The sequence below is a fragment of the Apus apus genome, chromosome 4 (assembly GCF_020740795.1).
Source record: "Apus apus isolate bApuApu2 chromosome 4, bApuApu2.pri.cur, whole genome shotgun sequence".
In the NCBI taxonomy this organism is placed as follows: domain Eukaryota; kingdom Metazoa; phylum Chordata; class Aves; order Apodiformes; family Apodidae; genus Apus; species Apus apus.
Window position 1 is genome coordinate 62,744,946 of NC_067285.1, and position 13,364 is coordinate 62,758,309.

General features: G+C 40.0%; 1 protein-coding gene across 3 annotated transcripts in view; it reads right to left on the bottom strand.

Moving 5' to 3' along the window:
* Window positions 1-259: 259 nt before the first annotated feature.
* NPNT (nephronectin) overlaps window positions 260-13,364 on the bottom strand; it is a 51,395-nt gene continuing 38,290 nt past the window's right edge. For all 3 annotated transcript variants that reach the window (XM_051616661.1, XM_051616660.1, XM_051616662.1), the window contains 4 exons: window positions 8,308-8,403; window positions 7,857-7,955; window positions 4,190-4,446; window positions 260-2,127 (listed from right to left, as the gene is read on the bottom strand). In XM_051616661.1, the coding sequence (XP_051472621.1) occupies window positions 2,032-2,127; window positions 4,190-4,446; window positions 7,857-7,955; window positions 8,308-8,403 (548 nt within the window). In that variant the 3' untranslated portion in view covers window positions 260-2,031. The remainder of the gene's footprint in view (window positions 2,128-4,189; window positions 4,447-7,856; window positions 7,956-8,307; window positions 8,404-13,364) is intronic.

Genomic DNA, 13,364 nt, shown 5'->3' on the forward strand with positions numbered 1-13,364 from the left:
AGACCAAAGCATCTTGTTAGATGCCAAAGAATTTTAACAGTTTCTCCAGGTTCAGTAGTGAGTGGAACGACAGCAGTTGCTGCTGCTTGTTGGACAACATGGACATTTGATATTGCAGAAGCTCTTAAATTACCTGTGAAACTATTCTTGAAAGTGCTAGGTTGAAAACTGTCGTTCTTCCTTTTGAATAATACTTAAAATGCTCTTGTCATATTACAGTTAATTGCACTTTTAAATCTGGTAACAAGAGCTACTTCACTTTGGTTGAATTATCTTCTTTTGGTTCATTTTACTGCAGTAAAAATGAGACTTTTGATCCAGAAATGAACACCAGATTTCCAGTTAGTTTAAAATAAGGACAAAATATTTCAACTATTCACAAATATTTCTGACATTTTACAAAGTAATGTAAGAGAAAAAGATCATTATCATATTTGAAGCAAAATAGTTTAAAAATGTTTACAAATGCATTGTTTTTTTCCTTTTCAAAATGTTTGTTGATATGGTTTCACAAGAGACTGTCTGTTTGGTCAAATGAACTTCTGCTCTATATACAGTGCTTTGTCCTAGGGGGCAAACTGGAAAAATGTTTTCAAAACAGTACTTTGTCAGAAATGGGCATTTGGAATATGACCTGTAATGGTCTTGTAATTTTGGCTCTTTGGACTTTGTGCAAGACTTAACATGAATTTTTTCTAACGATGGTAGCAGCAATGATGATTCATTTTTTTAAATGTTCCTCATTTAAAAAACATGAAACCAAACAGAAGAATTCCCTGGGAAACTGCACACCTCATGCATGATACGTAACTAAATAATTAGTCCAAAGTTCTGATAAATACTTAGTTCCAGCTAGAACTAATGGTTTTTCTATTTCTAAAGAATAAAGTGTTTATTATATACAGAATGGTTGGATGGAATATGGACATTTGCCAAAGATCACTCAAGGCATTTCATGGTCAGAGTTGTTAATTTTTGCTTGTGTAGGCTTGTACCACCCGTGGGAAGGGAACATTCCTGGGGGTGTCAACGGGTTCAATCTTTCAAGATGCAAGTTCTCTTCTCCAGGTTGCTCAGTCTTCAGCTGAACCAGGAGTTTCTTGCAGTATTGAGAGCCCTTTAGGACTTGCTCCTGAGCTAAATGCAAACTTGTACAGCATTAACAGATACCAGTTTACATCAGGTAAGGGTTTGGTCTTTGCCTTCAACATATTACAACATGAAAAACTGCACCAGCATTTTTCAGTGAGCACCATTAACTGACTTTGGTAACACATCTATTGGCACGACCAGCGGCATCAAAGAATATGCCAGACTCCTACCTTGTACAATAAGAAAGCACCACTGCCAATTGCTTCACAACTACAGTCTGTAAATATTCAAACATAAATATGTCACTAACCATACACATATACACAAAACGCAGCAGTAGCAATATTACAGGATGCAATGCCTACTCTACATAACTGCTCTTTGTTAATACAGATGCAACAGCAAAATAAATGCTATTTGATATGAAGCAAACCCTTCTTGAAAGGTCAGTGGCAGTAAAGCCACAGTTCAGGTCCAGGCTTCTGCTAATCTGAGGTGACTGAATCTAGACCTATCCCACTGTCCATCAAATCTAATCAGTGAGAGAGTAGCACTATGGGAAGATCACAAGCATCAGTTAACATTAAAACTTTTTGAGCTGGAGCTTTGTTTTGCCACCATTTGTAATTAATTCTCCCTTTATCACAAGTGCTCTTTGTGTGAGCAGTCATCAGGCTGATCAGGGGAAATGGTTAATACATACAAAACATGATTTAGGGGTAAGGATTAATAGAAACAACCAGCCTGTGATTGGAGTTCCTGAATCCTGAGAGGTGCTCTCCATGATTTTAAGCGAAGTTTCAGTGAGATTGCACTTAGCAGACTACTAAGAAGTCACTCTCCAACTTTTTATTCTATTTTGTGCAGTTCCTTTTCAAAGCTTGGTAGAAGTAGCTTAGAAGGGCTAGAGGAGATGACTGTGCTGGTCCATTGTCTTTGCTAAAGCTCTTCAGAGCAGCGTCCTCTCCTCAAGATCACATCATCTAGTCCAATATCACCAGTTCTTCCATTCCCTTTCTCTCCTTTGAAAACAACCTGGGAAGAGAATTAGAATGATTTGAGTGCAAAAACAAAGTAAAATAAAAGAAGTTTTAGTTGAGAGTCATCTCAACAATAAGAAAGCAAAAGCATGAGAAAGCTCAGGCAATCACAACTATTTATTTTACTCAGAATAGTGGCTGTTTTTTCTATTTCTGATCCTCTCCCTTCTTCACTTTGGCAGGATCTCTGTGAAGAGCCAGCAGCAGTTCAGGTCAGGGTTACTCCAGCTGTACCACCTGCTGAGGTGAGTGAGGAGGACTTCCACATAAGAGAATCTTGGGCACTTTCAACGTATCACCTCTGCACTGCTTTCATCGTCCCTTACGGCAAACACAAAATCCTCTGCATTCTGAAAACTTCTGTCTAGTAGAGGCACTTTCCATTGCTAAAGCACCTGCACCCTTAGTTGTAGGAACTAGAAACATCCATCTCTTACTTCACAAATTCTGGCTCCTGCAGGCTCCTGGTGATCTACAGAAGCTCTGGTTCCTTGCAAAATGGCAGCTGAACTTTGGGCATGGGTTTCAGCAGACCATTAGCAGTCCAGACTTAGCGTGAGTAGGAGAAATTCAACAAATATAAAGCCTGACTATAAAGACTGGAGCATTCATCTGACATGATATATAGAATGGCCAGCTGACTTTAAGAAACATTGCCCATAAATCAGTATTGTTCACCTGTGCTAGTGCTGTAGATTCAGAAGCCTGAACTGTTAAATACAGCCACAGACTGTGACTAAAAAAATTATTCAAAGCTAACAGCAAAACTTTTAAGTGTCTGCTGTCATCACTGAACTGGAAAGATTTAAGACAGATTCATAGATCAGAGATTCAGCTGTGCAGTTAAAAATAATTGGGATACTTGCTGGAAGCACACTTTTGAATAAGGAGGAGGGATGGAGGAGGTCAGAGAAACCCTGAATTTACTGAATTTTACTTTTAAAAATAAAATATTTTAGATTTTATTTGTATTCAACTCTGTGGTGAATAAATTAATTTTTTTTTTTAGAAATTAGTGATTTTTGGTGTGCTTTAGAAATAATTAACATGAACCTAATTAATTAAGAGAATGTAATGAAGGATTCTGGTCTCCATTCATATTCATATGTTAGTGATGCACACTTAATGAACTGCTCTGTAATGTGCAACAGGGTTGTGAGAAGTGCTAAACTTTCTGGAAAGGGGATAAGACTGGGGCAAACAGATTGTTCACCTGTTATAAACTTGTTCCCAGTCTGATACTCATTTATGGCTAACAGAAGGTCAGATGTCTGTGTTGTTTTGGCTGAGGTAAAGTTTTCAAAAAATTAACAGGCCCTTTCTTCAGATCTGAAACAGAAACTGCCTTCAAAGCTAAGCAGAGGGTGAAGAAAAATGCTGAGCTTTTGATATATCAGTTTATCACCCAACGTTCCCAAGATTTCTAGGTATTAAAAGAATCTCCATGGCACTTCTGACAGCTTTTTTTGATTGTGCTAAACCTTTTGGAGTTACAGACATAGTTAGGTCATCATTTACCTCCTTGTCTGCATCAGCTGTAGGGATGCTGAAGAGCATAAAACCATGTAAGGCTGCACACGTAACCTCCCTGCAGTATCAAAAATGGCTTATTTTCAAGACCTTTGCCCCAGTTTTGCCAGTTATTAATCCACAGGGGCTGATTATTCCTAATTTATGGCACTCTGTATTATTTAGAGAATTGTTGATGAGGAATCTTGATACAGGCTTTTGGAAATCCATGGACAGTGTGCCATTGTTCCTTAGACTGCTCTTTCCTACATGGGGATTCCCTGAAAATAAGCTCCAAGAGGAAGCTCAGTACAGGCTATTTTGCCATTTCTTATGTGTCTACTGCTGTAGGTGGGTTTTTTTGACAAACATTCACAATGACTCTCTTGTCCTTAATGTTATTTCATTGGCAGGGAGTAAAACAGAAGGAAAAACACAGGCTGAAACTGGACCTGGAAGACAAACATTCCAGTGCTGCACTATCAAAGTGTCTCCATCGCCTCATGCACAAAAGCCAGAAGACAGGACACACATGGGTCAGTACTTACGCTCCTGAGGCCGGGTCCTCGCAGCGTTATATGTGTCTGTCTCCAGCCATGGCCACCAGTTCTTCCCCACACAGCTGGCCCATGAGCACCATTTTTCCTTACAAAGATGTGCAGGGCACCAGAATGCAGCCCTGGCACCTTGTGCCTGAACGACAGGCACAGGTCGCCAGCCTGAGCCGTGTGACCCAAGGGCAGGATAAGATGTGCTGCTTTTCCTTCTTTGCCCTTGGGGTCAGATATGGTAAGATACTGTCCCCCTACAAGAGATAAAGCAGTTAAGGTGTGGGTTTTGTTAAAAAAAATTCTACTATGTTGCAGGACCAAATGCACGGAGTCATTAAAACATTAAATTAACTACATGGCCCACTGAGTCTTAAACAAGGTATATAGTGGCTGGAATGTGAGCCAGAACTGATGCATCTGCCTCCTGTAGGGTATGGTTTACAGTGCTGAACTGCTGGTTACACTGGTACCAGGTTAGGTCTTGCCAATCTAATTTCTTTTTTACAAAGCAAATAATACCCCTTTTGAAAATGAAAATTTGACTTATTCCTTCATTTCTGACAACCCCCTGATGACTGATTTTAAACCCACAGTGACATAAAGCTACTCTGTACATTTATGCACCTTGTAAACTGCAGGTGTTTGCTACTAGATAGATGAATGAGAAGGCCAGCATATGTAACTGAGCTATAGTTCTGTCCCTTCCCTTTTGTTTGGGAACTATGTTAACAAGTTAAGGCTCAAAGTGTATCCATTCACAAACACGGATAGCCTTCTTATTTAACAATAATTTAAACTCTCAATCTGGATTAGAACACAGAAATGTAGAAACAGCAATTATTTCCAAATGGCTGTTAATTTGATACACTCCCTGAAATCTTCTCTAACAGTAGTAAGTTTTCACTAAACATACATACTTAATTCAAAACCCTACTGTTATCTCTGATCATGTATGAAGTAAAGGCACATTCATAAAAAAACACCTAGAACACAAAATAGAGAATCTCAGGTAAAGCAACATCCATTGAGCCTAAAAACAAACAAAAAAGGCACATACTTCCATAAGCCCACATACCCTTTTACACAGGCACTCAAAACTACAATAAAATGAGACTTCACATATTGGAGAAAATCCTAAACTGTATTCTGTCTTTGTAGTTTTCATTAAAATTTTGGCAAAGTAGATGATAACTTTAAAAATTGCAACGACCAAAGGGAGGAAGATTCACTTTTAAAAAATAAAAACTAAAAAAATTCCTCTTATGTTACTTTGAACCAAAGAACCTTTATCAGATTTTTTAATCAAAACACTTGTTTAATGTAATATTGTTGACATACACAATCTTTACTTAACTATAAAATAGAAGAATATTTTTCGTTGAAATTGTTGCCCTGCTATTACTCAGAGCTTTATTTTTGAAAGCCACAGTCATTTCCCTCAAAAGCTGTGAGATTTAATGGCAATGTATTAGGGCCTGTCACACTCATAAAAGGAAAGCCAACCTTGCCTCCAATTAACTACTTCTACATAGGCTTTAAAGTTTTTTGGTCTGACTGACATTTAACAAAGGCCTATGCTGCTGTCTGGGGCTCCAGATCTGCATTTGGGCATGAAGAGGGATCCATTTGTCCCAGGATCTGTTACAGTCTTTTGGGTTTAGGGCTTTTGTTTTGTTTTATTTGTTTTTGAGGGGGTTGTTTAATGCATTGTTTTTGCATTAAGGTCACCAAAGGCTAAAATTAGCATAATAGAGTTTAAATAACTGCACCTGTTTGTCATAGATACATTTATATCACTATAAAAGTACTGACTTGACTCATTAACTGCATCTGTTTCAGATAGTTACAGTAACTGAATCCAATCAATAGGAAACAGATTTAGGTAAGCACAAAGCCAACGTATCTGCAGGCAAGCCCCTACAGGAAAAGGTCCCCTTAAATCAGCTTTTTCTGCAGGTAAGATAAGCTTATAAGGCTTCAGCATGGCTCCTTTCAAAATGCAGATGCTGATAAACCAATAAATAGCAAACTTTAAAGGTGAAAGCAAACACTCAGACCAAGCTGTGAAAATAAATCCTTGTAACAAGGTATTCCAGACAGCAGGGAGTGGGTGGGTGACTTCAAGGGACTAGTTTTAACAGGTTATGTCAACAGCAGCAGAACATACACAGGAAAAAACAGCTGAGATATCATCCCTGACTGGAAAGTAACATAGGAGGGGAAAAAAAGCCAGTTAAAAATTATCATTCTGGAATGTAATATGTATTAACAACAATATTTGAGTACAGATAATAAGCTTTGAGTGACATAATTTCTCAGAAACAGTGTGTTTTTTAAATCCATGTTTAAAAAAGTTAAATTGTGTGATCTTTTTCAAACTGCCAGTCTGCAAGCAGGACACAGCTACCTGTTCTCTCACCTGCAGAAGGATGGAGCCCTGCTCTCCGAGTCATTCCAAGTGTCACAAGGAGCACACACAAGACTGGAGCGTGCCTGTGTGTGAGGAGGGGGCTGCCCAGTAAGTGAAGACAGCACTTCCACTAAGCCAGCTACAGAGCCTGAAAAGGTGCCAGGTCACCCGCTGTGGTGGCCAAGGACTGTCTCATCACTGGCAGTGTCAGGACAGACACCTGTGATGAGGAGATGCACAAGGAAATGGGTCTCGGTGCCCTTACCCTCCCTCAGCTTAACCTGTAACATTTTACCTCCTGAGAGCGTTTCCTCCCAACGCCTGCCACCCCCTCACATCATTGTGCACTTCAAAGGCTGCTCTTCTGGGTGTGAAGTCATCTCCTCATTACGGGGCCAGAGCTGTGTGTCTAATCCCTGGCGCGGTGGGGCAGGCGCTGCTGGGGGCAGGGTGTGCAGGCAGGGACAGCCAGCCTCTCCCTGCCTGTGGGGGATTCAACAGGGGACAAAATGCAGCTGGCTCCCAGCACTGCAGGTGTGCAGTTCTGCAGGGACTGCACCAGGAGAGGTGTGCCAGTGGGGGGTCACTGCTCTGGCTGACCGCCAGTGCAAATGCCAGGCTTCTCCTCTCCTGCAAGTGGCCAGTGCACACTCCCCTGCCATGTACATTGCAAGGTCACCAGTTACCACCCCAAACATACCCATTTTCAGAAGTCTCTGTATTTGAGCACCTAACTTGTCTTCCTTCCAGTTACTTAACAGTTTTCCTACTTACAGGTTGCTGTAACTTAGAGTGGAATTCAATAAAATCAAACTGAGACATTAAACTAGAAATTATATTTGGCAGCAGAACAAAGACTATTTCCAGCACTTTCTAAAATTTTGTGATATAGAAATAACTATGTTTGTGTGGTGCTTTGAAAAATAAGCTTTGTTTCACCATAAATAGAAATTGTTCTCTGCTCCACCTTTTTGTTCTTTCTGACTCACAAGATTATCTGTCTTTACTACTTCTTCAGAGACATTCCTATTGTAAAGATACCAGCTACGATAGAACTGCAAATTCTCAGTTGCTTTTTTATGTTGGGGATCCTCAGGTTTGATTTCTGTACACAAGAGAGCTGTGGGTGTGAAATACATTCTGGAACTAAAAGAACAACAGCTCTGTAGATTCACCGTAATGTGAGATCTGTCATCAGCCTCAAGCCTGGGTGGTTCTTGAACTACAAGACATGATTATACATAGGTATCTCACCTGATGCATCTCTGAATGGCTCCCAGTGCAAGTCATCATCTTTGTCTTTGATCCATCCACACAGTCCACTGTCAAAATTACAGCTGTGTACCAGCACTCCTACGCAGAACAGAGCAGGTAAAAAAAAATAATTATTTGGCTTGTTTTGGTTGGGGAACTACAGCAATTTATTTTTCTAGTGTTCCCTCTGCGGCATTTAATTAATCTACAAAAATACTAAAACAATAGAAAGTTTCTAGTGTTACTATTAGCAAGCCACCCTATTTTTGTGCTAAATCTGTTTGGAAAACTAAAACTATCAAAGTTCATTTAGGTGGTGTTTTGTTTGTTTGTTTTCTTTTTACAAAGCCTAGTTTAAATGGGCATAAGATGTAGGAGTCCTGTAAAAATGTATAAAATCCTAAGAAGCCTCAAAAAATCCTAAGCCCTGAACAGGAGAGGTGATCTTTACCTGGGTCATCATTTGCTTCAAATTCGTCAGCAGTAATTCCTCGTTCAATTTCAAGTATTTCGAATAGATTGTTGCTCACTCCAGGCTGGCGTGGAACTGCAAGAAAAGAAGTTTTTTTCAGAAATGAGTGAGATAAAGGTAGTTAGTGACCTACTTCCTCATCTGTAATAAAAACAGCAGAGCAGCTCTGGGCATTGTGCTTTTCTTGGAGAGTGTAATGCATTTAAGTATATTTGACATGAAGATTCATAAACGTTACACTTATGTGATTTATGATTTATGTTGTAACATTTATTGGAGCACTGTAAAAGGTGATTCCAAATCTGCTGAAGGCTCTTCAAATGCAAGCTCCTCTTCAACCAGGAGGAAATAAAAATAAAGCAGCAGCTTTAACCTTCAGGCACACTATTCTCCTCCAAATGCACTTTTAAAGATAGTGGTTTCTCAATAAAATAAAACCACATGAAGCCCTTAGCTCAGATTTCCAATCCACTCACCTTCTACAGATGTTTACAGGAGAATCTCAACAGGAAGCAGCAGTACTTGGAAGAGGCCCCACACACAACTAACCTTCAAAACCCAGCTGAAGGTACATCCAGCTATCTGCAAAGGATTAGAGCTCCCTAAACAATTACCAGGTTGTACTGAGAGCTGAGAAGGAGAAGCTGTAGTGGAAGTGGGAATCTGACTGTAATTACACTTTTTGCTTTCCAAGTCTGTTCTTCAGCTGCTGTTCTCAGAATGCTCTCAGCAACCAACAGGCACAGAGGTTATTAGTCATTCAGCAGCCAGGCCAACCTGAAATTTAAGAGGTCTTTGTAGCAACAATGGCTGCCAAAGTCAGGTGGCTACAAAGACTTCCACAAGTCTTTCTACAGTGCCAATCTGTATCAGTCTCCAGAAATAACACACCAATGTCATGCCTGAGGGACAGCTGTCAACTAGAGATAAACACATTGCACTGGACAGAGCAATTGGAAATTGGTCTTGGACATTTCTCTTTTAGAGGCAGGTCTAGCACTTAATTAGTAACAGTATTAATGTTTTTCTGATGTCCTTAGATGTCATAGACACTTCTGACACCTACGGTATTTGTAAAGGCCGTATCTATTAAAACTTGACAGATTTTCCATTTGCAGTGCTAAAATAAGTATCTTACTGTCTCTATAAGCCTCTTAAGCAAGTGAGAACAAGAAGAATTGCCATGATTTACAATTCTATATTGAAATAAAGGACTTGCTTCCAAGAAATCAAATCAAAGGTAAAAAGGAACTTCTGCACTAGGACAACACGTAAATAGCACTGTTGCAAGAGCTCCTCTCATGCCAGAAGACAGAGGAAGATGAAAAATAAGAATGAAGCAACTTCCTGCTTTTTTGGAATTAGGACAAAAATAAGCAGCCCATTAAAAGGTAGACCAAATGCGAATGCAATTTAAAAAGTAGTACTGCAGGCTGCAGAGCTTGGATGGAAATTTTGTATAATGAAAATAAATAAATAAATAGCTCAATAACTGTAGGAAACTGATTAACTAATATTACAGTAATTTTTTTAATAATTACATCTTGTGTTTTTTTTTTTTTTTAATTCCTTTGTAGATTTTTTTATAATGTCTATTTGCAATCTAGAATATTAATGCTCAAACAGCCTCAAGAACTCTAGATTGGCTTGAGTAGTAAAGGCCTGTTAATTTTTAAAGGATATGTTGTTTGTAATAATGTTTTTGCTGCTTTGTTCAGTCTGGTCACAGAATTTTGAGATTTAATACGAAAGAAACCTTACAAGTGTGCACAGTCCACACCCCCTAGGGCAACAACCAACCTGCAGTACATTCATGCATAAATACTGTATCTATATAAAGAAAATAAATCCATTTACCTTGGACAGCAAAAAATCAAAACAGAAATGCTCTACAACCATAATTCCCCCCCAGCCCCTCCCAGCAGGAGGCACCTGTCTTTCCTAAGAGCACTACCTAACACATAGGTGGGACAGTTGAACAAGCAGGTCGTACATCATCCCTGCACAGAGGTGCTCATGTTGATAGAACCTGTTCTGACACAGCAGAGCATACACACTCTTAGACTGCTCTAACTGCACAGCAGCCATGGACAACCAGGTACCTGCTGGAGCAGCTCCACGTGTGTCCTGTCTGCGTGTGCCTTGGCCACCGCCACCACAGCGTGCGCAGCAGCCAGTGGCACCCTTGCAATTCAGCTGCAGAGGGTTTGCTCAGGGCTATTAAAAACTGGTGATTCAGTTTCTTGGGCTTACTGTGGCCAGCCACCAGGGCCAGCAAGGTTTGCAGGATATTTACCTACAAAGCCTGCTAGGCTAACAGCATCCTGTAAGGCAGGCACTGTCATTTCTGGCAGGACAGAGCTATGACTGCCATCATCTTCGATAAGCCCTCAGCAGTTTCGCCTTGCATGCCATGGGCTGCTGCTCCTTGGCATGCAGAAGTCCCCATGCATGGGACATCTGTGCTGCAGCCCCAGGGACCATCTCCTTGCCTCTCCTCTGCTCAGACTGTAAGGGAAACAGATACTGATCATTTTCCATGCTATGGAAAACAAGTCAGCAATTCACTTCAAAACTAGCCTGGCATGGACATTGCTGCCTTTTCTGAAGTGTTTTTACACCTGCCACACCGAGGGATGGAAAAAGGCTGGGCCTACAGGAGCAGTTGGAAAAGCAGGCTGCCCTCCCCCTGAGCTGCAGGAGGACTACAGCCTGCAAGGAGCCTCACAGTGCCATCACCCTCAGGCCACCATGCAACCACACGCCCACAACATCTTCTCTTCTAGGTCTATTGTGAACTTAACTCCCTGCACCTCAATATCTTCCTGTTCTTCCCCTGCACCTTAAGTTTTTCTTAGGGACCAAAGGTTCATACCTCAGACTCACGAACAGGTGGTTACAGGAATGGATATGTGGTAGAGAGCACAGAGGAAACCCACTGCAGTGCTCTAAGATTTGTAGGATACTCAGGGGTTATAATCTCAAGGTATGTGCTTGCCCTGTGGATCCCAGTTCCCTATAGCTCTTGTTTATGGAAAACGCCACAGGAAATACACGGAATTTCTTTTCCAAACTACTTCAGTCTTCTTCCTAAATTATCATTTCTAGTGCACTCTATTTTATAACAATATGTCTGTGTGCACATGCAAGCATTCTCCAAACTAAAGGTGATATATTTGCCTATAATAAAGCTATATATATATATATAAAATATTTCTACAAAACTTCTCTAAAGTCCTCTCCCAACAGTGTTGTTAGGAACTTCTAGAACAACGTGTTGCAGAGCTTTAAACCAGTCGCTTGAGTGCTCAGACCTAATTAGAGGAATGTGCACTCGATACAAAACAAGTTACCAGAAGGGATGCAGGGCTCTAAATACGATCCATGTGGACACTTCTGTTCCCTACGAGGACTAACGCGTTGAGTAGCGATCGTGGGAGAAAGTACTTGGCACAATTACTTTCTGCAAGCTTTCCAAGCCCTTTCTGTGTACTTTATAAAGCATATCAGTGTGCTTTTCACTTCACTTCCAAGGTTTGATAAAGTTTGTTAAATATAAACTTGGCTTCTTTTTCTTGCAGAACTTTATAAGCTCGGAGTGACCCAATACATCAACACTACCATATTAAAGTTCATGAGCTAAGTTCTTCCTAGACACATGATTTTGGGGGCAACATTTAATTACTGTGTAAGACTGATTTCTTTTCAGCTTTCTAATCCTTTGGGGAAACAGCAGGACTTTTTTTTCCTTGCTAATTGCTGAGATTGACAGTATAAGAGATAGTGTGTACATAGGTCAGGTTATTTGTAATTCCAGAGTAATCACTGTTTTGTCATTACAAACCCAAAACAAAACATGGAGTACAGCTTTGTGCTATTAGTAATTGTTATTACTATTAATAATGCAGTGTTCTGCCTTAAAACAAACACTGAGTTCTTACGCAATTCCATTCTACTCAATAATCATGACCAAATTTCCCACTTGTTAAAAAACAACAACAAAAAATTACAAAGATTTTTTGACTGAACAGTTATGGTTTAAAATTGCTAAATTCCACTTCCAAAAAAAAAATAAAATCCCACAAGTGATGAGATCTCACACAGAACTAGTAGAAAAGAGGTAAAAGAAAGAGTAGTCCAGAGGTCAGTCAGTAAACAAGAATACATCCTGTTTTCCTCCAGGGAAGACAAATATATTCCAGGCTAAATAGCAGGGGCAACAGAGAGGTACACTTCACCCTTTCATCTGCCATGTCCAGGATATGTTGCCTAAAACTGCAGACTCATTCTGCAGTGAGAATTAGTTCAGGAAGGGTTTTCAATGACTGTCACATCCTCTATAGTACTACTTGCATAAGACGGGAGAGGTGGTGCTAGCGTGTGACCACTCTGAAGTCCAACCTTGCATTTCTCAGGCAGTTACAAGACTCATGAACCCTGACTTAAATATCATCTTACGTATCATTCGAGGAGATTTTCTGAAAAGTAACCTGCCTGCTTTTCTATGAGCAGCTCTTCAGGAGGTGCAGAATGCTAACTGAGTTTCAGGGAAACACAGCTGAAATAGTCTACAGAAGTTGCCTGTCAGACCTGGGAATAAAACTAGCTGGAAGACTGATGGAGACAGCGATTTGTAAGGTTCCTTGATCTTATGATTTAGCTCCAGAGTACAAACAGGAACAACGTGCCTATCTCAAATGCTTAAATATTAAGAGAAATACATTTTAGTAAGTTCCAGAAGAGTGAAGACAAATTAAATGCTATTGTAAAATGATGCCACTCTAATGATATCAAGGGATAAAAAAAATTCCACATTCTTTGCTTTCAGCATTTCCCTATTTTCAACAGCTTCAAGGAACACATAACAGCATCTACTGCACTAAGGACTTTTCACTAAGTCTTTGAAAGGGGGAGCAGAAAGAATTAAGTTTTAACCCAATCTTTAATTATTTTTTTTTTATCTGTTATAAGAATCTCCTAATTCCAATCTTTTCAGCTCGACTAAGGGCAGAGAAGGAAAATTGCTGAACTATCTT